This window comes from Podarcis filfolensis (assembly GCF_964270895.1).
Source record: "Podarcis filfolensis genome assembly, chromosome: 2".
NCBI classification, from domain to species: domain Eukaryota; kingdom Metazoa; phylum Chordata; class Lepidosauria; order Squamata; family Lacertidae; genus Podarcis; species Podarcis filfolensis.
In genome coordinates this window covers 32,893,666-32,921,026 of record NC_139605.1, presented here as the reverse complement: position 1 = coordinate 32,921,026, position 27,361 = coordinate 32,893,666, and the positions used below count along the sequence as shown (strand labels likewise).

The 27,361-nt window shown below is 41.2% G+C and overlaps 2 protein-coding genes and 1 long non-coding RNA gene across 6 annotated transcripts in view; 1 reads left to right on the top strand and 2 right to left on the bottom strand.

The window, feature by feature from the left end:
• The window catches only part of CRBN (cereblon), a 28,648-nt gene extending 14,690 nt beyond the window's left edge, over window positions 1-13,958 (top strand). For 3 of the 4 annotated variants that reach the window (XM_083601978.1, XM_083601979.1, XM_083601980.1), the window contains exons 5-11: window positions 1,107-1,269; window positions 5,713-5,775; window positions 7,097-7,181; window positions 9,057-9,172; window positions 9,811-9,875; window positions 10,669-10,800; window positions 11,911-13,958. In XM_083601978.1, the coding sequence (XP_083458104.1) occupies window positions 1,107-1,269; window positions 5,713-5,775; window positions 7,097-7,181; window positions 9,057-9,172; window positions 9,811-9,875; window positions 10,669-10,800; window positions 11,911-12,091 (805 nt within the window). In that variant the 3' untranslated portion in view covers window positions 12,092-13,958. Of the gene's footprint in view, window positions 1-1,106; window positions 1,270-5,712; window positions 5,776-7,096; window positions 7,182-9,056; window positions 9,173-9,810; window positions 9,876-10,668; window positions 11,247-11,447 lie in introns of all 4 variants that reach the window. The other variant, XR_014544998.1, reaches the window with a different exon arrangement.
• On the bottom strand, window positions 13,139-20,103 carry LOC310757441. Its single transcript, XR_014545210.1, has 2 exons — window positions 14,365-20,103; window positions 13,139-14,304 (listed from the first exon to the last, which is right to left on the bottom strand). It is a non-coding gene; the product is annotated as an uncharacterized lncRNA (long non-coding RNA).
• A 371-nt stretch (window positions 20,104-20,474) lies between these two features.
• On the bottom strand, window positions 20,475-27,305 carry TRNT1 (tRNA nucleotidyl transferase 1). Its single transcript, XM_083602008.1, has 8 exons — window positions 27,105-27,305; window positions 26,161-26,320; window positions 25,559-25,752; window positions 25,060-25,198; window positions 24,224-24,350; window positions 23,229-23,422; window positions 22,029-22,282; window positions 20,475-20,899 (listed from the first exon to the last, which is right to left on the bottom strand). The coding sequence occupies exons 2-8, from the start codon at window positions 26,318-26,320 to the stop codon at window positions 20,651-20,653; spliced, it is 1,317 nt and encodes a 438-aa protein (XP_083458134.1). The 5' UTR covers window positions 27,105-27,305; the 3' UTR covers window positions 20,475-20,650.
• Window positions 27,306-27,361: the final 56 nt, after the last annotated feature.

The following is a 27,361-nucleotide window of genomic DNA, read 5'->3' as shown; positions in this document are numbered from 1 at the left end:
AAAGGGGGGCTGTTTCTTGTCCTTTGCTAGATGGGGGTTTCTGAGATTATTTTTTAAAGACTTGTTTTCCTGCCAGGGGGTGCTGGTGTTGTCCTTTCATAATTTGCCACCCTAAGAGCCCTCAGCAACTTTTAAATTGGGGAGGTTTCATCTCAAAAAAACAAGAGCCTGTGTTCTCCCCCCCCCCCAAAAAAAAAATCCCACTTTTTTTTTAACCTGGAAAAGTTTTGAGCCATAGGTGGCCACTGTTGGACTACCTTCTGAAAAGGAAGCACTAGGGAAAATATATGATTAAGGTCTCTGTCTGTTTTGCAGAAATCTGTGTGTATAGAACGAAAATGATTTAAATACGTGTTTCCCTCGTAATAAATTCATAATCCTTACTTGGAATGTAGCAATTTGAACACAAGATGGCGGCACACATTAACGTCAGAAACTATTTGTGTTATGGGAATGTTTTTTAAACAGGGTGGTATTCAAAGAGTAGACCCGTTGAAGTTAATGGACGTGACTAACTTAGGTTCATTAATTACAGTGGGTCTACTCTGAGTTGGACTTGGTTGACTACATCTCTATAAGATCGTTCTCTTCTGTAGCGGTGGCATGGTTTTTGTAACCATTCTACACTGGGAGAGAACAAAGGCACCTGGAAAAAAGAGAAATATTGAGGAATAAAGTTCTTCGTCTAGACCTGTCTTATGTTTTACATGTTTTTCAACTAAAATTTTTGTTATGATTGCATATTACCTGTGGAATGTCAGCTGAATAACACATATCGGGAGGAGACAAGTTTCGCGATGGCAGCAAGCTTTGCTTAAGACTTGGAACTTGTTTGGTTTTAATATCTTTGCCCATTTTAAAAGAACACACTTATATTCAGGAGCACGTCTATTGACCCTTGGGGTTTAACTAGCATTGGGGAAAATCCAACCAAATAAGTATCCGTTATAGGCTGCAAAAGTAAAATGTGGAACTGAAATTTTTAAAATCCATTAAAATTTATGGGAGTGCTTTTCCCCCTAGATGTCTTATTGATGTAGCTAAAGAGGCTGAGTAAATAGAGAGACAGATGCAGTTTTCATACCTATGTGAAATCTCTTTATCAGAATACAGCAGGCAAAGGTGCAAATCCTCCCTGAGCGAGTTCTGCCTTCAACTATGTCGGCAGTGCAGCTGGAGTCCTGCAGCAGATGCCACATATTTCCTTCTTCCAAGCCTGCAGCATGGCAGGATCAACATATACATCAATGGCGGCAGAAATATCAAAAGGTCAGAAGCTAATGGTATTTTTATTTTTTATGTTTTTGGTATGACATTTCAAAAATCAATATAAATTCCATCTGTGTGTCTCTCCTTTTAAAGAAAGACGTGTGAAATGGGACGGCGCCTGTCAACCCCCTGCTGCCGCAGATTATTTGTGTGACTTATCAGTTCACCACAATGGGCAGCTGCACATTTTATATTAGACAAGTTATAATTGGTTCCAATTATCTTTTGGCTACTCATTTGAAGGAAAAGTCTTTTTTGCGTGTAAGGGAAGGAAAGAGCGGGGTGGGGGAGAGACTAATTTGAGAGGCTTAAGTCAAAATGTGTGTTAAGCTGTATGCTGTAGGTTTCATGCCTTATGGAAATGGAACAGATTGTGACACATTCCATGTGTCTTCAGAGGAATAATGCAGGATTACGGTAGTTCCGGATTTATTTCCTATCTTGTATACAGTGGTACCTCAGTTTAAGAACAGCCCTGTTTACGAACTATTTAGTATATGAACTCCGCAAAACTGGAAGTAGTGTCCTGGTTTTCGAACTTTACCTTGCACTAAGAATGGAACCCGAACAGTAGAAGGGCACCGGCGGCAGGAGGCCTCATTAGAGAAAGCACACCTCGGTTTAGGAATGGTTTCGGTTTAAGAACAGACTTCCAGAATGGATTAAGTTTGTGAACCAAGGTACCACTGTACTAATAGCAAATATATTCTCGAGGTGCAGGTGCTTATGTTGCCAAAATAGGTAAAAAGGTAAAGGACCCCTGGATGGTTAAGTCCAGTCAAAGGCGACTATGGGGTTGCGGCGCTCATCTGGCTTTCAGGCTGAGGGAGCCGGTGTTTGTCCAGACAGCTTTCCGAGTCATGTGGCCAGCATGACGAAACCGCTTCTGGCGCACTAACGGCGCACAAGGTGGAAGTGTTTGCAGGCTTGAGGAAGCCCCAAGGTTTGGTGAAGTACAACAAATATTGTGGGACTTGTTACAAGAACATCCCAGGAGAATTGTGCATGCTCATTTGGGCAGTAAATGAAAACTGAGGGTGGGTAAATGACGTACAGTGGAACCTCAGGTTACGTACCGTCCTCCTTATGAACACTTTGGGTAACGAACTCCACTAACCCAGATGTAGTTGCTCCTGGTTGCAAACTTTGACCCAGGATGTGAGCGGAAGTTGTGCACCGGCGGCATGGCAGCAGCGGGAGGCCCCTTTAGTGAAAGTGTGCCTCATGTTAAGAATGGTTCCGGGTTAAGAACGGACCTCTGGAGCAAATTAAGTTCGTAACCGGAGGTACCACCTGGAAAAACGGGTGGAACCACGAGCAGGAACACATCGCACTGCAAAACTTGTTTGCAGGTTTCCCTTTTTCTAATTGTATGGAAAAAGTGTGGACTGGGGCTGGATCTAGACACATCAAAGAAGCATTTCAGTTTAAAGTGTTAATTTAAACAGGGAAAGCAGGTAGAGAAAAATGGGACTCCACGTTGCCATCTGGTGGCACAATGTTATATCGCACACACGACGCATATAAATCTTTTTCTTTGCCACTCTAGCTTAGTCCTAAGTCAGATTGGTTGATGGCTGCAAACTTTTTACTTTTGATGCGTAAGAACATAAGAAATGCACGGATAGTTTAAGCTAAAGATGCATATAGGGCAGCACTCTGTTCTCACAGTAGCCAACCGGATGCCCAAATGTAGCCAGAGGTGCAGGGGCTTGGTGCAGAAGTCTGGGAACCTGTTCATCAGAGCAGCCCCAAAACATGTCTTCTTCCCTTTCCAAGTGACTTGCCTGGGAAAAGAGGGCTTTCAATCTCTCAGAAGAAACCTGCAAGCACCTGAAGGGTACTAGATGAATAAGAGCAGAAACTAATGACCCAGCCCTGTTCAGATAGTGTTTTGGGTCAAATCTTCCAGTTGCTCAACATTATCCAAATAAACAGGATTTACTGAGATGCTCTTCTCGTGGGGGCTATGTGCAGTGCAGTTCCTTTTCGTTTGAAGATGAGCCCTGTCCTGTTATACCTGACTAGTTTTCCTCAGACTTAACACCATAACTTTTCCTGAACTTAATGCTCATGCATGTTCAAGCCTTAGCAAGTTCCTGGCAGTTTTGTTGCCACTCTCCATAGCAAAGTACTTAAATGAGAAGTTTTGAAGTAACTATTCAATTGGGTGCAATTCAGACTAGTGAACTGAAGGGGAAATTGGTATGAAGACTTCTGATTCTTCATCAGAGGAAGGTGGATCCCTTCGCTTCTAGGTCCAGTTACAATTCTAGGTTTGAATTCACTGCAACAGGTGTATGCCATTTTATTTATTTTTGTGACTGCGTGGTTCTTCCATTTATCAGTCATACATCTGCTTAAACTCTCTCAAGTTCCCATTGATCTCTTTACAACTCTTATGAACACATAGTTCCTACTGCCTAGTTATTTGCCTGGCTAAGCTGCTTTCTGGAGTTCTCTATTCTGCCCTTATCTATTGCTAGCCAGGCCATTCCCAAATTTGCTTCACTCTCGGTCTCAAGCAATCACATCCTTCTTATTAAAGGAATATTTTTTATATTAATCTTCACTTCTTTGGATACCTGCTGTGATAGCCTCTTTGAATGCAGAGCACAGGTCTGTTTATCATAAATGCAATTATTCCCACAAGCACTAGTTTAACAAAACTTTTTTTTTTTTAAAGTCTCGGAATAATCTCCCAACACCAGACTTCTTCAGTGCTTGTGTAAAGTCACTCACATTTCCTCTCTTGGTATTAATTTGCTAGCTTTGGGGAAAGGTAGAATGTGTGGTTCATCCATGTAGCGCTATTAACAAAGACTCCACATCTCACCCTCAAAATAAAACTTGCAGAAAATAGCGTTAGCTATTTGAACCATTGCTCAGAGTAAATCTGATGTCTTTAAAAAGTCCTTAAGTGGGCGTTTGTAACTATGGTCCCTAATTTTGGAGGTAACTTAAAATGACCGTTGTATCTTCAAGGAATATTGTTAGCTTTCCTCTTCTCTTTTGTGATCTCTTGGATCTCTTTTACCTTTTCTTGAGGCTTAGCCCCCCCCCCTTCCCCAATTGCTGTGTTTCAGTTAATAACTGGAATGTATACATGAGTTTTGCAGCTTCCTGATATATGCAACAGCGTAGACACAGCTTCACTTAACCCAAGCCGTTAGTTTGAAGAGGTTTTCTGTGCGATTGCAGCAGCTTGGACCTCATAAATGCAAACGGACCAAGGTTGCTTTCACACGGATGAGAATGCCTTGCATTCATTTTGGCCTGCATCATTCACACAACGGTGTGCTGTGAAAAACAAGAAGGAAATAGATGTGTGTTTATATCAGTTTGTATTCTGTTGTGGCTTTGTACGAAGCAACTCATGCGAAGGAAGCATTCCATTTTTGCTTATTTCCCCCTACCTACTACCCATTTACAGTCCCTGAAAAGTTGCTCCTGTAGTGGGCATAGTTTGAATAATGTCCCAGAGGTTTGTAGAAGGTAGAACTGGGCAATATATCAATATATGGTCCAATACTGGTTTGAAGTCCTCTACTGTGATATCAGTTTCATAATTTTTGACCTGGCAATATATTGCGAATCATGATGCATGTGTGTGTGCTCTGCAAAAATGACAATGTGGGAACAACCGTGAAGCCAGTCTATGCCTCTACATAGCTCCATCCTTATTTCAGACATTGTATATTGTGAAGTTTAGTTGGTGGTATAGCATAATGTTGAAAACCAGATATCACCCAGCCCTAGTAGGAGGACTGGCCAAAATTGCATGTCCCACCTTGCCTCACTTTTTAAAAAAATAAATATATCACATTTTGATATACCCATAGATTTTACTTTATTAGTTTAATCTGTAATTGATGATGATGCCTTTAAAGAGTGAGAGTTGTGCAGGAACTTTCAGGGCTAAGAAAACCTTCAGTGGTAAGAGGCGTAGAGGTTAACTTCAGGAACATTTTAACCCTGTTTTTACTTATGTGAGGGCACACTTTGGAACCATTGAATTGCTAGGCAGCACGATCCGCAAAGCAGTTGCAGTAGGCTATTTGGATTTTAAGTGATGTTTGCACTATTGGGGTTGGTGTGAATAAAATCAACTTAAACTGCAATATTTGGAATTATCACAGTAGAAATATCAACCTGATGTCTCCGAATAAAAACAGTATTGGATACTATGTTTAAAGATATAAATAATGGGGATCAAGCACATTTCTGTCTATTCACCAGGGTTTTCTAAGGTTCACAAGGTGTGTTTTGTAACTTGATCGTAACATAGTGAAACACATAATTATGCTAATAGAGCATGCATTGGGGAGGGGAGATTTGCTTGATGAAATATTTATAGAAGTGTTCTCTTTCCTCTAGTATCTGAAGAATATCATTTATTACTTAGCAGTAAGGGTAAATATCTATATCTGTTTTGTCTTGCAGCGCAAATTCCACTGTGCTAGTCTGACTTCCTGGCCGTCTTGGTTGTATTCCTTATATGATGCTGTAAGTATTAATAAGGTCTTGCTCTTGGTTTTATCTCTCAATCTGGCATGTTCTTTTTGCCTCCGAGAGAACAAACCTGTGTTTTAAAATGGTGGCTAACCAGTGAAATGCTACTATGTATTAGATATCTGACCTTCTGTCAGATATTGCCAAGGAAATACAAGTTGCTGTCTCAGCAGTATCGCTGCCCCTACGGCCTATACCTAAACAGCATTGACAGGTTCAACCACCTCTCAACCAGCATGCAATCGTCTTGGTCGAGACTAACAAGAGTGGGAACCTCCGGACTGTACAAGTTCTGCAAGGGATAGATATAGTCTGCCAATACCCACTGGAATCCACCCTGCAATCAGGGATGACAGGCTGGAGCCAGGAGTTTGGTGAAGAAGAAACTGTGTCATAGGCTAATTCAGCAGCAGGATTACATGGTTTTATTATGCCCTACATCTGCCATCCAACACACCTTCACCAAGGGGTGCCTGAGACTATCAGCTGATAAGATTATGATTGCTAAATGGATTGTATCCAAGGATGACTCCTTTCCATGAGTGGAAACCCCATGGTGAAATCACTGGATAACGTTTTAATGTGTCACAGTTCCCTCAACCCTTACAGAGAGCTAATTGGTTGGCATACATATATTTAGAACAAGAAAGGTGTACTATGTGCCCATCTTGCCCATGGATAAAACAGAATGATTCAGGGGGTCACCAAGCTTTTTGAAGTAGTGGGGACATTTTGAAAGAGGGCTGGGGGTGCCAAGCACAAATTGGCTGCCACAGAGGGGCATGGCAATAATGCAGAATTAATGAGACAACCATGCCTGAAAACCTTATTGTTACCATGGGAATTCAGCCAAGTCCTGCTTGTCCTGATTGTGGAGAAAACACGCAGAGAGAGAGCGAGAGAGATGCTGTTGCTATCTAACAACAGGAAGCATTCCTTGGTACCATAAAAAATACACAAGGTAGCCATACAACTCTTATTCCATAGAAGCAGGTACCTGCACATTTTGCCCCATAACTTTATTTCTAGGAGGCCTAAATATTTTTTGGAAATGAAAGCTCAGAGATTTGGGCACCACTGTAAGACTTCAGCTGTGCCATGGCTTAACACCAAGCTGAAATTCATACAAGTGTGAATTAGACATTGATACGTGTATGGATTTCAACTTGGTGTTAAGAAGCTGCACCTTTTTAAATGAAACTTTACTGCAAAAGAGACAGCCAGATATACTTTCTCTACTTTATTCTTCATTCTTATTTTTTTTAAAAGAAAAAGGAGTTTGTATGTTTAAATTAGGTTTTTCTTCCAACACAAGGAAACCTTGATGGAAAGAGTCAAGCAACAGCTGCACGAGTGGGATGAAAATCTTAAAGATGAATCGCTTCCATCAAATCCAATAGGTACTCTTAATAAATAACTTTTCCTTGAAAGTTGTGCTTGTTTGCTTCTCTATGCGCTTTAACTGATATATTGCATAAGTTAGAAGAAAAAGTTTCATTTGCCTAGCAAAGTCGGCTCTGATCAATGAAGGCTCATGGCCGCATTAAGACACTACACATTTTCCAGTTCTCCGTGGTGTAGGGGATTGGCCATGAAGAGTGTGTTTACAAGACCATAAGATTCAATTCACATCCCAGTTTGGCATTTAAAAACAACAACATGATTTCAGTTCACAGTGATTCAGACACTGCCTAATTTGGAAAGTTTAAAGTTTAAAACTTTATGTTTTCACATGCAGGGTTTTTTAAAAAAAAATCTAACTTTTCTCTGTTTGACAGACTTGGATATAGTTTGTGGGCCTAATGGCCCTTCCTGGATGGATAAAGCCGGTCAAACCCTAGGGTTTTAGTTTGTGCTGGGCACCTTTTTACACATGCACATACACAGAGAGAGAGAGAGCACGCATTTCAGAAAGCATTTACTTATCCTAGCCAATTGTTTTGTTGTAAATTTGCCTGAAAAGAGAATGCAACAGAGAGGTATCCCTAGCTAAGAACCCTGCCAAATTTTGGAAAGATGTATAGTGGGTTCTTGGCAGTAGACACCATTTTAAAGTTGATTTTGTGGCGAGAACTTCCCTTCCTGTGGTTTGGTGGGCAGCAATTGTATTTTGAAAATGGCATGCATAACAGGTGCTCCTAGAAAAGTCACCTGCTAATTTTCAAATGGAGAGACTAGGAAGTTAGTTATTATGAATAGTGAGGGGAACATCTTCAAACCCATTTTCTGCTCAGTTGACACCGACATAGCAGAAAACCATAGAAAGTAAGTGCAAAGCTAGTTTGAGAGATGTGAATGTGTGGGCATGTGGCATAGCAGCAGCTGGACTTGAATGTCCAGCATTGTCCAAGCAGGGACTGCTAGGAGGGCTACTAAAAGAGAATGGAATAGGCACTAACTAATTTCTTCCTGATTTAGAGGCTAGACAGTTCCAAAAAACAAACAAAAATACCCTTCCCTTCTCTGTCTCCACCCTGATATTTTCCTTTATCTGGCTAGCTTTGGGAGAAAGATTTCACTTTTGACAAGCACATTGTTTCCAGTATTTATTTTACGAATCTCAATGCATAAAAGGCTTTGGAGATCCCTGCTTTATTTCAGAGTGATTTGGCGAGATTCTATTTTGGTTCAGACAAATCGCAAATCTTTGGCTCAAGGTTCAGGACTTGTCTGGATCTAACGCACACCCCTGTTCCCTCTGTACCTTTTAGAGTTGTCCGCTTTAAATAGCACATAAGTCTGCTTCCTTCCCAACATTACAGAATTTCGGTGTGAAAGCCACAAAAAATGGCTTATATGTGGTCATTGTCGAGTAATAGACAATATAGATTGCTACTATCACATGTAACCCCAGCACCACATCAGGCATCAAACAGAAACTTCCATTACTATACAAGTGAGCGGCTCATATTTATAAGAAAATGGATTAACTGTGTGGTTTAACATTGCCTTTGCTCTTTGCCTTGCTTTACAGTTTGCATAATGCAGCCTGAGAAAGTTGCATCAAAAAAGCAATATTGTCACCTTTTTGATTTTTTTTCTTTTTAATGCTATATGTAGTGCATTTTTTAAAGATCATAGTCCGTATGCATCTGCTAAATAGCATGTGGCAGAAATTGCCACTTCGTTTATTCCAGTTGAGCTGATGCCAAAAAAGATTGCTGGTAGATTGTGATTGATTCCTCGTAATAGTTATGCACTGATTAACTGGAAATTATAATGTGCTGTGTGTCTGATTGACCTTCTTTTAAATATATGAAATTGAATTTCTTCAGATTTTTCATACAGAGTTGCTGCTTGTCTGCCCATTGATGATGCACTGCGAATTCAGCTGCTTAAAATTGGTAGTGCTGTTCAGCGATTACGATGTGAACTAGATATAATGAACAAAGTAAGTGTACTGAACTCTTTACAAGGTCTTGAAATTGTTCTCTTGCCTACCTGGGAGCAAGTTCCCAGTTAAGACTTTTGAGTAGACACAAGGCTATCAATAGCTACTAGATACGATGGGTATAGGCTGCCTGCAGGATCGGATACAGCGTGCTCCTGACTATAGACACTTGGACACAACAATGGTTGAGTGCTGTTGCACTCATGCCCTGCTTTTGAACTTCTCATTGTCATCTGGTTGGCCGCTTGTGGAAAATGGGATGTTGAATGATGATGTCCAGAGGGACAGTCATGGATAGGGACATTGGACGCTCTGCTCCATCACTGGGTCTAGAGTGTTTCCAATTTTGCAAGTCTTAGGTCTTTACAACTTTCAATAAGGTTGTTGTCAACTTTATTACATTTAATGTGTCGGTCTCTTCATTGCCGCCACAGAAAGAGAGTTTCAGGAAGCAGTTATGAAAACTTCTTAAAGGGAAGATAAGGTTCCAAGTGGTCTCCTTTTTAGGAAAAGTTACTGGATTAAACCTGCTTTGCTTGCAATTTAAAGTATTTAAACAAAATGTTTTGCGGATCTTCCGTTCTGTTAGTTAAAAAGTGTTAGTTTCCCCATTTATGTTTGCTTTATTGCTTTTGTAGTGTACATCTCTCTGCTGTAAGCATTGTCAAGACACAGAAATCACTACTAAAAATGAAATATTCAGGTGAGTTTGCAAAGGGCTTACACTGTAGAAATTGCCTTGAAATAAATACCCTCTTAGCTTCTAAACTGCATTTTAACAATTATACATTTTATTATTTTAGCAAGCAATTTGTAAAGATTGCATTTTAGGTGGAGAATAATCCCAAAACAAATATAATCCCAAAACAAATATAAACAAATATATATATATTCGACTGCAAATGTTTGGCTCTAAGTGGATCTCACTGATACATGTGAAAATCACTGAGAGTGCTCATGTTCTCTTATAGAAAATTTTTATTCTGCTGCTGAGAAATTTTCACAGAAACATGTTAAGGCAATGAACCAATTATGTGGTTGTTGACCAGATTGTTGAAGCAGGTAACAAAATGTTTTGGGGCAGAGTGTTTCTTGAAATGCCATCCCTTGACCTCAGATAGTCTTGGCTGGTCTCCCCCTTACTATCTATCTATCTTTCTATCTATGTATTTTTATACTATTATTATTATACCTATATACTACTGTATCATAAGAATATATTACAGCTGTTTACAATATAAAAACATAAAACCAAATAACAACATAATAAAAAGGTAACAAATTAAAACAAAAAACATTAAAAAGATTGACCAATTTATTTATTAAAATTTTTTTATAGCATTCACCTACGATTCCATGTTTCTATGATCTCTCCCCTCCCCCATGATGAATATTAATGTTATTTCAAAACAGTAATATTCCCCATGTCTAATTTCTCACCAGCCACCAGTATCTTGAGTGTTCGAAGTTGACTTTTAAAAATTTGTTTCTTGCAGTTTATCTCTTGGTGGGCCTATGGCTGCATATGTGAATCCTCATGGATTTGTGCACGAGACGCTTACTGTGTACAAAGCTTGCAACTTGAATCTGACTGGCAGATCTTCCACAGAGCACAGCTGGTTTCCTGGGTAATAAAATGCCTCTCATTAACGCTAGTAGGTTTGGGTATTAATATGCCGTTTGAATGCTTTTGCTTTTTACTGTATTGGTGTATACCTCATACATAGCGTATACCCCAAGAACTAGTAAAATAAGAGTACCTGGGAGGTGCCAAAAAAAACCAAGCCCCCAGAATATTGAGCGCTGGGCAAACTGGTAAGACACCTTATTCAGATGTGCAATATATTTCTTCCTTATCCATCACAAAGCTCCTTGTGGCTCAAGCATTTCTTTTAATTTGTACTCACCATTCCTGCATGCAGATAATGATTTTTTTAACAACTTCAGGGCATAGAAAACAGATATTCCTGCTGCTGTTCTGGTTCAAATGCAAACTGGATTATTGCTTGTTTGGAAATACTCTCATAAGCATTACCCGTCAGGGAAAGGTTTCTAGCCTAAACATCTGAATACAGTGGTACCTCAGGTTACATACGCTTCAGGTTACAGACTCTGCTAACCCAGAAATTGTACTTCAGGTTAAGAACTTTGCTTCAGGGTGAGAACAGAAATTGTGCTCCGACAGCGCAGCAGCAGCAGGAGGCCCCATTAGCTAAAGTGGTGCTTCAGGTTAAGAACAGTTTCAGGTTAAGAACGGACCTCCGGAACGAATAAGTACTTAACTAAGCAAATCTGTTAACTCTTATTCTGAAAGCCACCCCTATAATTTTAGTTCATGCCCTTAAATTGGTTGGATTCTGCCTGGAACATGTGCAAATGATTCCTCTTGCTGAGGACCTTGGTTTTTGAACAGCTTACTTCTCGAATGTTTCGGCTTCCTAATGCTGCAAACCCGGAAGTGGCTGTACTGGTTTGTGAATTTATTTTTGGAAGCCAAATGTATGGCAGGGCTTCCGCAGCTTCCAATTAGCTGCAGGCTGCACTCAGAAAGCGTGCTTTGGTTTTCGAATGTTTTGAAAGTCGGATGGACTTCCAGAACGGGTTCCATTCGACTTCCAAGGTACGACTATGGTGGCTTTGCTACTCTGAGCTCCAAGTGACAGGAAGGGCTATTGCAAGTAGTGATTTATGAGATATATCCTGCTCAAAAAGGCTAATACAATGCTGTCCACTCCTAGGTATGCATGGACTATAGCCGAGTGCAGAATCTGCGGAAGCCACATAGGCTGGAAGTTTACTTCAACAAAGAAGGATATGTCACCTCAAAAGTTCTGGGGATTGACCCGTTCTGCCCTGCTGCCAAGGATTCCAGAAACAGAGGATGAATCTGGTAAAAGATCACTGTTGCTTTGCCTGTGATCAGATAACCTTACCTTGGATGAATTAGCAGTCAGTGTCTTCATAAAAATAAAAAAAAATCTGCAAAGTGCTGCATCTTATGTCTGATTATCTAAAAGGATCTGTACACCTGAGCTTTGTGCAGATAAAAAGTACTGTTGCTTCCAAAGGCCCTGAAAAAATGACATTTTAAGATTTAGACTTCTGGAGGAAGAAGTACCAAATGTGCAACGGAGATGAGAAAAAAAGCAGCCCCCCCCCCCCGATTCTTTCATAAACACTGAAACGGACAGCTCAGACTTAGATTTGCCCTGTAATAATGCAAGACGACTCATACTATCGGTGGGAAGATAAAACTGTGGAGGAGGAATGAAGACTGAGTGTAACTCAACTTGTGGATAATGAAACAGGTATAAGGTTTTGCCCACTGTTATATTTGCCTGTAGAATGTTGTGAATTTATAAGAAGCCCTGTTGTTTTTTAACTGTGTGAAATAAGCTTACAGGTATTAGTGTTTGCTTGAATAAGCCTTAAAAGAGGACAAGGTCTAAACCTCCTATAGGGGGTCCATGTGATGACAGTAGGTCCCTCGTCACAAAGTGGTTGCTGGCAGGAGCCTGCTGCTGAAAGGACTATTATATGCAATTCCTTTGTTAAAAAAAAAAAATCCCCATAGAATTGTTTTGTTGTATCACCTTTAGCTGATTTTGCTCCATTTGGCATGTTCTGGCTGATTTTTTTTTTTTTTTAAACGAAAACATAAGTTATTCATGAAAATGTTTAGGACTGCGATAAAGTGTAATTTTCTTCGTTAATATCTTCTGTCTACCATATTGCGATTGTGTATCTTTTTTACATGTCTAAGATTCTGCGGGGTCCTTGGAAGTGCCGTTTCTTTTGGCATTGGTAAGTTGCAGCTGTCTGTCAAAAGCTTGAAAGGGTGTAATTCAATTATAACTTGCTCTTTAGAACAGGAACTAATGCTTCCCATTTGAGCAAGTTGGTTTTTAGGAGACGTGTGGGTTATTGAAATGGGGACTAAAAACAGCAAAAAGGTGTGTGTGTGTGTTTTTGCCTTGTTTTCTTAGAATGCACTTTGGCAAGCAAAGTCTGCAGATGGCAGACTGATTTTACATATATTGGTATTCCCCACCCCTGCCCCGAGTCCATTTTTGTCACTGCACTTCTTTGGAATATATTGTTAGAGATCTCGTTAAGGGTGGCTAGGTATCTTGTTGAAGTAACAGCACTGCTGATTTTATAGGAACCAATGTATTTATCTGTGGAGGGAGATAACGGCTTTAAAAAAAGCAAGCCCCCAAGTTTAGTGATCCTGCCATGGCTTCCATCACTCCGCTGCTGAAAGCTTATTTTGCTGGCAATAAACGGCATTAGACACAGAAAGGGTGTTAGGAACTCAGTGTGCTTGATAGATAGGAAGAAGCAACTCTGTAATTCAGGGTTGCTTCCTTGAAGTCTTCTACCTCTGTAGTACTATGTTTGTTTTTTTATTTATCATTCCAGTCACAACTGAACGATCACCTTTATTTCGTGCTGCAGCACTGTCTCTCTGCTGAGCTGTGAAAAGCAATAGTAGCTAAAACCTCATTTTGGACAGAGTGAGATGTAGGTCGTTGTGTTAAGAGAGAGCATTTTAGCTTTTTATTTTCTCCAAAAGGAGCTCGTATAGGATTGCAATATTAAAACATTAATGTGAAAGCACAGGATTGTGATGACTGGCCTGTACTAAAACGAGTCAGGATACTAGAGAGCTTTCTCCTAAGTGGGAAAAATGTTGGAGCCTCTGTTTTTTGTTTTTGTTTTTAAAGAGGCTGGAGTTTTCATTGTCATCAGTGGGATTTGTGGGTGGCAAGAATTTTGAAAGGGGGGGAAAAAGCCTCTGTTTTGAATGGTGGAGGGACATGACCATTTGCAGAGCTGGCATGTGGATAAGGGGGGGGGGTGGATTTTGAACTTTTGCTAACAATAGTGTAATGCTAATAATGACTTCTACATGTTAAAATCTCATCCTTCCATCTCTTATGTGATGAATGCTCACTGTAGCTGGTGCCCCATTGCAAGACCTCTCTCTACATGCTGCTACCATCTCTTCACCTCCTAAGCATGATGAGATCAAGAGCAGGTCTGAGGTTCCAACACTTCTCTTATCCACCATTGTAGGAGGGGAGAACGTTTCCTTCTTTTTTTCTTTCTTTCTTCTTCTTCTTCTTCTTCTTCTTCTTCTTCTTCTTCTTCTTCCTCTTCCTCTTCCTCTTCCTCTTAGAACAGATCACTTTACTACCTCTTCCCCACCATCACCCCCACCATACTATAGAACAAACTTTTCTATCTCGCACAGTGTCATAGGATCAGGGAGGTCCCACGTTTTCAGTGAACCAATACTTTTGTTAAATTGCACAGAATCAACTATGCTTGTGTGCAAGCCAGCTTCCAATAAACAGAGGTTGTGTAACAGCAGTGTTTGATGAATTGATGTCAATATATTTTACTGGCTTTTGTTATGCAGTTGCCGCAGAAGAAGACAGACACAAGACGTCAGCAAGCTTAAAATTTGCCTATTTGGTGGAAATGTGTGTAAACATTGGGGGGGGGGTTAAAAAAAGGGGAAAGTATTATAGTGAGATCAACAAGAAATAAATACTCCACTAATTTCATTTAATGTTGACTTGTTTCTGCCTTCTGCCCCAGTCTGTGTAATGGGTTTGATATTATCAAGCTCATAACATTTTCTAGCTTATAAACTAGTGTGATTTCAAGTAACTGCTAAAACCGTATATTCTGGTGTTGTGCAACTGGATGTTGTACCCTCAATGAAGAATTCTTTATGTAGATTATATGCTTTCTGGTTCCAGTATAAAACCAATAATGCTTCTCTGTGTTGGCTTGGTTTTTCCTGTGCTCGTATATTGTTGGTTTTACGTCAAACAACTGGAGAAAATGAAAACTCTCAGGGAGTTAAAGTCTATTATATCTTCATGTTGAAACAGATTATAAAAATGTCAGAATCAGTGTTTCCATCTGAGCACTAAATATTAGATAATTGCATTTATCAAAAACATCCCTGCTGTGCAAACCTATACATGTCTACTCAGAAATAAGCCCCACTGAATTCATTCCCAGATATGTGTGTGTGTTAGATTGCAGCCTTAGGCTTTACTCAGAGCAGACACATTGAAATTAGCATGTCATAAGTTAGATCCATTAATTTCAGTGCATCTACTCTGACCGAAATTTCGTTGAATTAACACCCTTACTGTTTAAAAGGTTTTTCTAAAATCAATATAGATCCTATTACAGATCTCACATCTTCATTTTCACACACAAATAGGTATACAAAACATTTTTTTCTTGTTACTGTTTATGTGGAAGTGCATTTCAATTTTCATGCGAAGCATTTTTAGGAGTGCTGTTTCTGTTCAGAGAACAATTCTTCGTTCATCCAGTGGTGGTTTTTGCCTGACTGTTGTTAAAACTGCTCTATGAAAGCTGCGGTAAGGAAAGCACGTTGTGCTTGTAACTGCTCCTTTGTTTGCCTTTGGGAAGAATAAACTAGCAGCTAGCCGTGAGAGGTAGAAAAGGAGAATTCCCAGTATAGTCAATGACCCATTTGCACAGGGGTTAGGTTCCTACCCCATGTGTTGCCGGAGTACACATAAGCCCTCTCCCCCTGCCCCATTACGCCCCCCTCCATTCTGTGCGTGGGTACACAGTCACAGGTCAGTTGGACGTGCAGAAATGGGTCATTGCCTGTACTCCCAGAACCTGTGCTGAGCGGGTCTTGCCCCCCAAGCAATGTGGAGAGCTTAAAAGCTTGTCTTGCACCAGGTCCATTGGGTTACCCAAATGAAAAGAGCTTTTAAGCTCTCTGCCTTGCTTAGATTTAACTAATTTCTGCTGGCCTGCCTTCAACCACATATGGTTGAAATCTCACAAGCTTAAATGTGTGTTAGATGTGATCATACTGCAGTTAAACAGAGAAGACACACAAATATCTGATTTCCTTAAAATAAATAAATCAGAAATTAAGCAAATTTCTGCAATGTCCTTGATTGGACTTGCTTGACAGCTGTTTCTTGGAAGTCCAAACTTGACCAGTTCTCCTACCGTCTGAGCACCACATTGCTGACATTCTTGGACTGTAAAGCGCTTAAATCTAAAGTTTCCTGCCACTTTGTGTTTCTACTATAATTTTTTAAATTTTATTTCCTTTCCAATACTTTATAATATGCTTTTTTAATTTCATTTTTTGTTTTGAAAACACTCACTATTTCTTATTTTTCCAAGGTCCTCCATAGATTTTAGCTTCTTTAAAAGGAATGTATTTCTTATTTTAAATTCTGTGGCTGAGTTTGAAATAAGGACTTCAGAAAAAGGAGAAATCATAAGTGAATTTACAACATAATCCTTAGGTTTTCTTTTTTAAAATGTTTGGAATGTCTGGGTTTTTTATGCATGTCGCAAAACATTTTTAAAATAGCTCTTTGGAAGTTACAAAATAAATTTATTCAAAACATTTTCTCAACTTCGAAGATTTTGTTTTGATCAGTAGTTACATTTGTTAAATGAAGAATTTCTCATTAAAGACAAACTTCTTTGAAGACCAGTGAACGTAGTTTCTTCATTCCAAGAAAATTTTATTGTGTTGTGCTAAAGATTCTTCGTAAGATCTTGAGCTGTTAAGACTTTCAAATTGTATGTTAAAATAATGCTACATGGCCTATTGTATACTCCTAATCCACAACTATTTATTTAGTGCTTGATGAACAGCAGTCTTTATTTCACTGGGATCTTTGCAAGGCTGCTACTTGAGACTCACTAAAAAGGAATGAAAATGACACTGTAAAGTTGCAGTAACAGAACTGTTGTCTAAAGTCTCTCTCAAAGAACATTGTTCTGGCTGGTCAACAGGCGACTTGAAAATGAGCCAGTATTATGTGCATACGTGACTGGGGTGTTAATGTTGCCAGTAACTGAAGATGATGAATCTAAGATTCAGTCTATAGGATCCAGAATTAGCCAAATGGAAAGTTAGTTCAGGTAAAATTAGAGGGTTGGGTTTTTTTTAAATGCAGCTGAGCAAAATTGTTCAGACCAGTGAAGAAGTGAGCTTTTAGCACTTAGGTGCTTAACTTTATTTATTGCCCCTTGAAACCCTTTGTTTTCTGGTTCATCCTTTTCTCTGGCCTCGCTGCTCTCACTAAAATTTAGTTCTGAATTGAACAGCAGGTCAGGAAGCAAGACACCTGCAGAAATAGTTTTTGATTTTTTAAAAAGAGATTGGTGTATTATTAGGTGATAGTAGGGAGACATGCAGGTTTCTCAGAAGTACTAGCTGAATGGAGTAACAAATTGTGCATCATCTTCACACGGGTGCATTATCTTTTCGCCTTCCTTGACTTTTAGAAGTGCTAGTGGACCGGCCATCATCTTGGAGACATTTGAAAATGCAGCCTGCAAAAATCATCAATGGACTGGGCTTGTGTATGTTCATCAGCAAGAATGTGTGTAGAAATTAGTCAGTGGTTGATTGAAATTAACCTCTTGCGCAGATTCTTCGCTCTATAAGTGGTAAAGAATGAAAAGTATAAATGCAGAGCCATGTTCATTGTGGAAAGCTAAAAACTCTGAGAAAGGTCTATAAACCTCATTAATGCAGCCTTAGAGCAGGAATAATCTCATACTAGATTTATTTTCTATGCAACACAGAGCTACCACTTGTTTTCCTCCTTGATAGCAGCACCAGCATATTCGCTGTCAGAAGTTCAGGTTTGGAGTTAATCTGTAAGGAAAATTGCTCCCTTACAGTTTCCTATGCAGATTTAATCTGCTGCCTGAATTACTTTGTAATGAAACTTATGTATACCCCTTCCCTTCCCTGGCCCCTCTGATAATTACATTTACAAACCATTGCAAGATACTTGTAGTAGAAACCAGTCTGTTCCACTGACTTTCAGAGTTTAATGTTTTGCTGAGCCTCTCAAGCAAATTGCATCTTGCCCCTTAATATGTACATACCCTAATTAATATTGTATTAATATTGTAACAGTGTTTCCCTCACAATCACGCACAGGCAAGTTTGCACGGAATAGAATCTTCCTGGTGATAACTACAGCTGGTTTGCGCTTCAACCAAAAAACCAAGTAAGTGGATCATTTATTTTTATATGGGAATGTAGGTCATTTTAAAGCATTTTGAATCATGGGTTGCCTTGCAGTTTATGCAGGGTTCCTGACAGACCATGCATACTGCAGACTACAGTATTTAAGGCTGAGGCCACTGACCTTTCTGGGCTCATGGGAACTTTTGCAAACTAGAATTGTCATGGGGATCATACAACACCCCTCTGCCAGCAAATAGGCTTACAAAAAGTGTTTTTGCTTCATTTCAAGCCTAATTGGTATGTGTGTATGATTTGCCTCCCTAGTTGTATTCTCCAGATCACTCCCCACCCTGCAACAATGAAGAGGGTGGGTTTTTCTGGTGGAATTGGGGGCGGGGAGAGACATCTTCTATTGGAACCAATAGTAGGCTTTTTTAAAACAAACAAACCCACCCCTAATTGAGGCAGGAGAGGGGTGATGGGGGGGCAGGAGTTATAGTAGGGAGAGGCCCCCAAAACTGCCACTCACCCACAGCAATTAGGCTCAAAAGAAGCCTAATTGTGTATCTCGGTAGGATATTTTTAGAAAGGGTAGTTAACCTCACCTTCCCAATTTGTATTTCAAAAGCCATTGGCTACAATAGAGCTGCCTTTTCATGCCTAATTTCAGCAGAAGTAGAGTTAATACAGAAGTTTGAGGAGAAGGTAGCACAAGTTAGGCTTTTTAAATACAAGTCTCTAGACTTCATACTTAAGGGGGCTTGAGGAACAGACAGGTTTGGGGAAGAATGTCAGTGTTTTGAGGGTTCTGGTTTGCTGTGCCTCTTAATTACGTTTGGCTTACATGAATGCCTCCCATTCCCATGAAATGACATGTTCACAATACATACCACAATATGTATGAAGAATACTGGGACCCATGTGCTCTGCAACTTTATCCTAATTTACTGTAAGGATTGATGCATTTTTTTTCCAATTCATCTTGCTAAATAAAGGCTTTGGAACATGTGTGATCATGAAACTACTGCCCTGTGACAATTAGGTGTCCAAAAGTAAATGGCAGTAGGAAACATTAAAGTCTACAGACACAGAAGCCACACTGAGTGAAATCACTTCTATCATATAAGGGAAGCACTGAGCCAGAAATGATGTACATAGGAAAAGAAAGGAACTGCTTTAAGCAGCCTCCTTAGTTCCCTTACACCAGGGAGTCTTGAACACTGTGCATGTCAGTAGATTGAGAAACAGCCCAGAAGAATTAACAAGGCTTTCTATAATACAGGCGGCTATCAAAAATACAAGATGTCAGACCTCCCTTCAATCTTGAAGCTTGTTAAAAAGTCAAAGAATCATTTTAAAGGTTGACAGATGAAGGATTGGTGGTCAGGATTAAGCTTATACACCTATTAGCATTATTAAAGGTAAAGGTACCCCTGCCCGTTCGGGCCAGTCTTGACAGACTCTAGGGTTGTGCGCTCATCTCACTCTAGAGGCCGGGAGCCAGCGCTGTCCGCAGACACTTCCGGGTCACGTGGCCAGCGTGACAAGATGCATCTGGCGAGCCAGAGCCGCACACGGAACGCCGTTTACCTTCCCGCTGGTAAGCGGTCCCTATTTATCTACTTGCACCCGGAGGTGCTTTCAAACTGCTAGGTTGGCAGGCGCTGGGACCGAATGACGGGAGCGCACCCCGCCGCGGGGATTCGAACCGCTGACCATGCGATCGGCAAGTACTAGGCGCTGAGGTTTTACCCACAGCGCCACCCGCGTCCCATGTATTAGCATTATTACCATCAAATAAATAATATAATTTTTGACACTACCGGATCTTGGGACCCGTGTAGTAAAACTGTCTTCAGCAGCAGCAGTCAATGAACATTTCCCTCCACAAAAGTCATTTAATGTGTAATTTTAAAAAAACCCTCTACAGTCGTCTTTGGTGATCACTTATAGCGGAGTAAGATTGTTAACACCATATTCATGGAAGACTGTGTGTCTGTAATTAACTGGAAGCCAATTCTGGATCCAGTGTATTTTGTTTGCAGCTATAAAGGTTCCTATGTACTGCCACCTAGTGGACAAATACTGCTGTCCTACCATTACCCAAACTTGCACTAAGCAGAAAATTTGCAAGCTGTTTCAGACTTTTGCAGCATATGATGCATGTAGGAGAACAAAGCACAACTTAACACCACAAGGGCATTCATAAATAGTTCAGTAAAAATACAAAATACATTTCTTACTCGGAAAATATAACCACACATTAGTAGAAGAACACAGCTGCTTGTGAAACGTTTTGCACTTTAATTGTAAAAAAAAAAAAAATCCATCAAAAAGAATAATCCCGATGATTCCAACAGTGCATGAAACCCAAGTGAGTATGAACAATGGAATATTTACATGCAGACTTTGATACAATTTTATGTACTCAATTTACTTTACATTTTTAATCATTATTTTTACACCTTTTTTACATGGCTTAAGAGTTCTTCCTTTTCCATCTGGTATCCACTCTTTTTCCACGTGTCCCGCAGCTGCTGCAAGAGTATCCCGATTTCTTTCCCGGATGAAAACCCCATTTTTCTTATGTCGTGGCCACTTACAGGAAAAGAAGGGACAGACCACTGTTGCATTTCCTTCAGAAGAAGTCCTTCTCCTTGGTACTTCAGAAGCTCACAGATTCTGGATGCTGAGTCAGCCTCCCTTGACTTCACAAAACACATATACACACATCACAACATTGTGAGAGACCTGAACACAAGACATCTGCAGCAGCAGTGGGTGGCGTAGCGGGGCTGTGTTGCACAGCTGAGTCACTGAGCATACCAGGACAGACCAGGGCACAAATATGGTGGCATGGTGCAAATAAACCAGAAGGGGTGCTGGCTTGGCTTTGCTGCCACATTTGCAACATGTTGATCTCACTCCTCTCAGTTCTGGTATGCTGCAGTGTCGTGGCTGAATGGTCAAATGAGCATTGCAGCCAGTCACACCACGCTGTATACACAACAATTTTTACTGAACAGCTATACATTTCCAGTACAACACCAACAACTTTAAAAGCCTGCCTTTCTTGGCTTAGATTCTAAGCAAAGTTAATCATGGAAGCTTGTGTAAGGCCAGACCTGGGGAACTCTCCTGAATAATGTGTCAGAACCTTTTGAACTGCACCCATGATTCTCTCCGGCTCTAGCTTAGCCAGCGATGTTTCAACATAGAGCCTTCACAGCTAAAATTCAGGTAATGGTTATGTCTAAATGGGTATAAAGAGGTAGACAAGCTAAAGTGCACTCTCTGTGTATTTTTAAGAAGCCAATTCCCATTTCCTTATTGCCTTCATCCCAACCAGTAGGTTTTATCTGCTTTGGGGAGACAATGTGGCACTGGTAGCTAACAGCAGGTTAATACAGTCATACCTTGGGTTACAGCCACTTCAGGTTGCGTTTTTTCGGGTTGTGGACCACCGAAGCCCAGAAGCACTGGAGTGGGTTACTTCCGGGTTTCAGCAGTCGCACATGCGCAGAAGCGCCGAATCGCAACCTGTGCATGCGCAGACGCAGGTTCTGAACGCTGCGGGTTGCGAATGTGCATCCTGCATGGATCACGTTCGCAACCCGAGTGTCTACTGTAGTAATAAAAAAACCTGAAGAGTTGAGCGCCTTTCAAGAAAAGCTTCTGGCGCAGTATTTTTTAAGAAATGTTTGACTTTTTACTGTGTTTCATAATTTGTTGGAGGCTGCCCAGAGTGGCTGGGGCAACACAGAGCAGTGGCATGATGATTATGGTAATAATAATAATAATAATAATAATAATGATGATGATGATGATGTCACTTACATCTATAATGAACTCTTGATATGGTTTGAGTGGCTCTGTGGTATCAGTAGCTTTGACCAAGTCTCTCCTGTGCTTCAGCAGAAACAGCGCAAGGTTTTTTTCATCTTTTGAAATTTTCAGCCTTAGGTCCAGTTTCGAGACGTCGTCTGGCACCTTTAACAGTGATGTTAGAACGGTCATTGGTTTTGGAAAGAGATTCTGAACATTTTTACAGACTGTGTCAAATTCCTGCAGGCTCCCATTAACAGGTAATCCTGAGGGAGACACACAAAAAAGGAACATGAGAATAATGAAACCAAGAAATCAGAAAAGCTGTTTAGAAAATGGCAAACAAGAATTCAGTAGCGAGTGGCATCATTAGTCCCAAACCACAACCGGTTGCCTTGCACCAGCACTGGGACAGGGCAACTGTTGGAACTACTGATGAATTATGTTCTACAACCAATATACAAGCAGGCTGTTAATGCGAGTTTGACTTAAGTCTAGCAGGCAAGGCTAGGCTCTTCTGCCTTAAGGGCTATTATAGTTGTACCTTGGAAGTTAAACGGAATTTGTTCCGAAAGTCCGTTTGACTTCCAAAATGTTTGAAAACCAAAGCGCGGCTTCTGAGTGGCTCCTGTAGCCAATTGGAAGCCCCGCTAGATGTCTGGCTTCCAAAAATAGTTTGCAAACCAGAACAGTCACTTCCGGGTTTGCGGCATTTGGGAGCCAAGATGTTCGGGAACTAAGCTGTTTGACTTCCAAGGTACAACTGTATTATTATTTACTGAATTTGTCCAGGGCAATCTTGTCCAGGGCAACCCAAGCAACTCACAAGCAAACAGACAAAAAATCCCACATTAAAACCAAGAGGGGGAAAACGTACAATAGAAAACATCCCACCCATTTTTGAAAGGCCACAGACTGTAAAAGGCCAAAGGCCTGGTTATAAACGATAGTTTTTGCCTGGTGCCTATCAGAGCAGTTTTAGATACACTGCATGGGCATAATAGTTAATGCAACACACCCACAGGAGTGCTATTGTGCACCTGTGAGAACAGAATGCTGCACTAGATAGATCTATGGTCTGATCTGACAGGCCCTTCTTGTGTTCAAACAAGGGACAGAGATATTCACTGCAGGTTATGTCACTGCAGGTTTTCCCCACTGCTACCTCTGGCTGAGATAAGCATTACTGCTATGTAAAACATAGCACTTTACCTATATAGCCAGCCACATCCAGTTCGTACATTAGGCGGATGAGATGATTAACATGGTTTCCAACAAGAATTTTTTTCAACTCCACCCAAATCCTCTCGCCCGATATTCCAGCCAAACCTTTGGCATTATCTTTGATTGCTTCCAGAGTGTCAGGTTCGTGGTGGCCAGGTTTTTCTGCAATCCGTCCATAAAATCTGGCGTGGGTGGGAGGGAAAAGAGAGAGAGAGATCAGTTTTAGTACCTGGAGCAAATCTGTTTTTATCAAACATGCTGGTGGTCACCATTCCTTTTCAACCAGGCCTTTGGCTGATTATCAGTCTGTGTCATTTTAAATGTGTTTGTGGGAGGGGGGTGTTATTGTTTTTATTATGTACTTTATTATTCTGCATTTTATGCTGTGAACCGCCCTGAGATCTTTGGAGGTAGGGTGGTATACAAATTCAATAAATAATACAGGTGGCGACCATTTCATGCAACATTTCTGTTCCCGGCTCCCATTCTGCCCTCTTCAAGTTCCAAAAGCACCTATGTATCAGGGTCATGCTCTAACCAACTGAGCTATCCTGTTGGCCAACTGGACGCACCTAAAATGGTCACTCACTGCCTGTAGTAAAAATAATCATTTTTGAAAATACAGACATTTGAGATGCAAGTACCACATACGGATATTGAGTAACCTGAAGAGAAAAAGGAAGAGGTGAATGAACAATGCCTTGGTGCACTGTCTCAGTGTGGGTCCACCGCCCCCCTTGGGTGAGTGAAGAAGTGACACCGTTCAAAAATACTTGTATACTGCAGTTTCATAAAAAATACCAAACTAGCTCCAAACAATTTTATATGCACCATTAAAAACACATAAAACTAAAAGCATGAGCCACCAGCTAACTTTTACAGAAATCAAACCCCAGCCAGCAATCTGCCAGCTGTGTTTTGGACCAGTTGTAGTTTCTGAGTTGTCTTCAAGGGCAGCCCCAATAATCTAGTCTGAAAGCTACCTGAAGTATCGCAGAATTCTTAGGTAATCCTCTTGTATTCTCTGGTTTGCATGTCCGACAAACCTGACTTTGTTGTTTTTTAAATCATCATAGCCGTTGAAATAATCATAGAGTGTTCCATCCAAACCTACAAAGCAAATAAAGGCATGAGTTTACTTCAGTTCACAAATTTACTTCAGTGAAGCATTTTTGATAGAGGTAGGCTGCCAGAAAGTTCAACCATGGTTGCCTACATGCCAAAATAACCTTCTCAACATGCAGGCCTAATGAAGCCAAAATGGCACCATGCGACAAGAGATGAATATCAGCAGACTTGAGGAATCCCAAAATATGCGGAAGTACAAAAAGACTTTAGGAGGAAGGGGGCAGGGAATAAAAAACAGCCCAGTGAGAACTGAGCTTGCTCAGTGGCCACAGAACCCCAAGAGTTTGTTGTGGGGAAGGGGGAATGGAGGAACAGAGATGGGAAAAGAAATGAAGTCTCCTGGAAATGGGCACGGCTGCTGTCTGAAACTCAATGTGAGCACTCCACACTGAAACTTTTGTGCTGGGTTCCAATTGTCCATGTCACATAAACTAGTCAAAGAAATAATAAATACTGTTTTGTTGTTACATTTATATCCCTCTCCCCTGTCAGGCAACTCAAGCTTGCTGCATATATAGTATGTGGGTCCCAGGAATTTTTCAGTCTGGTCACTGAGCAGTCCCCCAATTACTTTTGACAAGCGAGATGTAGCAATTGACTTCAGACCAAAGATTTGTCCAGGTAAAAAGTTGTGTAGGTGGCCTGGCTCTAAACTAGAATGGCACATCAGAGGGTTGTGAAGGGGAGTTACCTAAGAACATAGAATTGATTGTGAGATCTCTCCTCTCAGCATCTTTTTCCCAGTCAGTTGTAAATTCCACTTCCGCATGTCTCCCATCAGTAACCAGATCAAGTCTAAGCGTGGTAATTTCAAAGTTCTCCTCATGGAGCTATAACAGAATTTTGTAAAAGCATTTGTTCACCTTTTTGATAATAGCACCCCTTTTCATATGGAAAGAAACTAAATTATTTGCATGTCCCATTAGACTGCATGCAACCTAACTGTTAACAGAACGTGTTTATTAACATTCTGTATACTGAGAATCTGTCCTTAGCTATTAGGATATTCACAAATATTTGCCGACACTACAGTAGGACATCTAGTGGAAGGGTGGTGGAGATTCACAGATAACCACATTTAGTGCCTTACATTTCTAGAAACAAATTTGAAGTAAATAAATACATATTTATCTAGGAAAGCAGGTTAAAGAGCAGACTTTCCCAGTCTGGGACTTGCAAAATCTTCTTACCCTGGCAGTGATAGTTCCATGTTTTTCTCCTCTGTTGTTGATCATTCGGACACCTGCAGCTTGGAACATTTCCTTCATCTCAGTAGGAGTAGCAGTGGTGGCAAAGTCAACATCTTGTGGTTTCATTCCATTGAGCAAGTCCCTTACTGCACCTCCTGCTATCCTCAATTCATACTTTGCTTTGTCAAATAATTCTGGGCAGTGGAGAGAAAAAACAATCATTAGCAAAACTTTTTTTAAAAAAAATCTCGAGAGTAGTAACTGCCACTTGTACTAATTCAAGCCCACTAAAGTTGATGTGATTTCACTAGCAGAAATGATGATTCCATCTATCAGTTAATAAAACCAAGATATCTTGGGTCCATTTGTGCCCTCTCAGAACAGAAACAGTTTATTTCAGCTCTAAATGACTTTTCTTGTACTGAGATGAACCAACGCTGCTAAAAGGATTGGTGCAAACCCCTTCCCCCAGCAGCAAAATTCCCATTTCATTTCTGATGTCTGTTATCACTCGTGCTCTGGGGGTTCTTCTACACTTCGCTGCCAGCTGGGTCCTGAACAACCATAAAACCATAGAAGTAATAATAGAGAAACGTTAGTACCTGCAACGCTCTTCAGTCCTGGTGTGAAGAGGGACTGGAATTCGGAAGACTGTAGTTTCATGGTGCCTAAACACCGCCACAGGATTTTAATCCCTGTACTGCTGTGTGGGGAGAAGGGAACACCTGCTTTACAGCCAAGAAGGAGCAGGTGATGCCACATCTAAAGAAAAGGGCACAGGTGAGTATTTCAAATATTTCATTCATTTAATAATACTTCTATACCATTTTCATAAGAGGCTCAAAATTCCCAATGCGCTACACTTGCTAAGCAGCTCAGATAGTTTGCTTCTGGGCGCATAATTTCTCTTTTATGCTGTCCAGCATAAGAACACCATGGCATGCCTCAAATGGAAAGAAATTTGGCAAATGTTCATGCCCCGCTGAAGTGGCTAAGTTAACCCAACCCATGGGTATGCTGGAAGTACAATTTTAATCAAGTGTGCAGATGCTATCATGCACAGAGGGGGAGATGGGGAAACTATTGCCCTTCAGAGGCCTCTGTGGGACCGCATATTCCCTACTCATGATGTCTACTTCTCTGATGAGAGTTGGGGGGGGGGGAGAAAGGTGGCCCCGAGTAAGAACGCAAAAGGCAAATTCTGGAAGCTACTGCTTTACATGCTCAGACCAGACAGCGAGGAAGGGCAGCGGGTGGGCGGAGGGTCCGCAGTGGACCCCTTTGGAAGGCATGTGGGGGGCAGGTGCCTCCCTCTGACGTCAGCCCTCCCCACGCCCGCTCCCCTTCCCTAACTGAACTATGCGGAGGCCTGGACAGGCGAGCATGGATAAGGCAGCAAGCTCCGTGCGCGCAAAAGCTGGTTGGGATACAAGCAGCGGCGAGGAGGACCTGCGCAGCCTGCAAAATCTCAGGCTCGTGCATTTTGGGACGGAGCACGTCCAGCAGCTTAGCAAGCGGAGGGGGAGGAAGGGGCAGCCACACTCACCCAGGCGCTGGCTTGTTTGCTTTGCTCGCTTCCACCCGGCTAGCACCTTCCGTCGCCGCAGCTCCTAGCAGGAAACGCGTTGTTGGGCTTCAAAACGAAGCGACGGAAGAGGAGGAGGAGGAGGAGGAGTAAAAAGGTGCAGGCCGTGCTCCTCCTCCTCCTCCCCGGAGGCGGGTTGGCGGAGCCGCTCCTCCTTCAGCCCCGGCGCTCCGGGTGGGGTCGAGCTTCGAGGGGCGGCCTTTCGCGCGCGGGTTTTT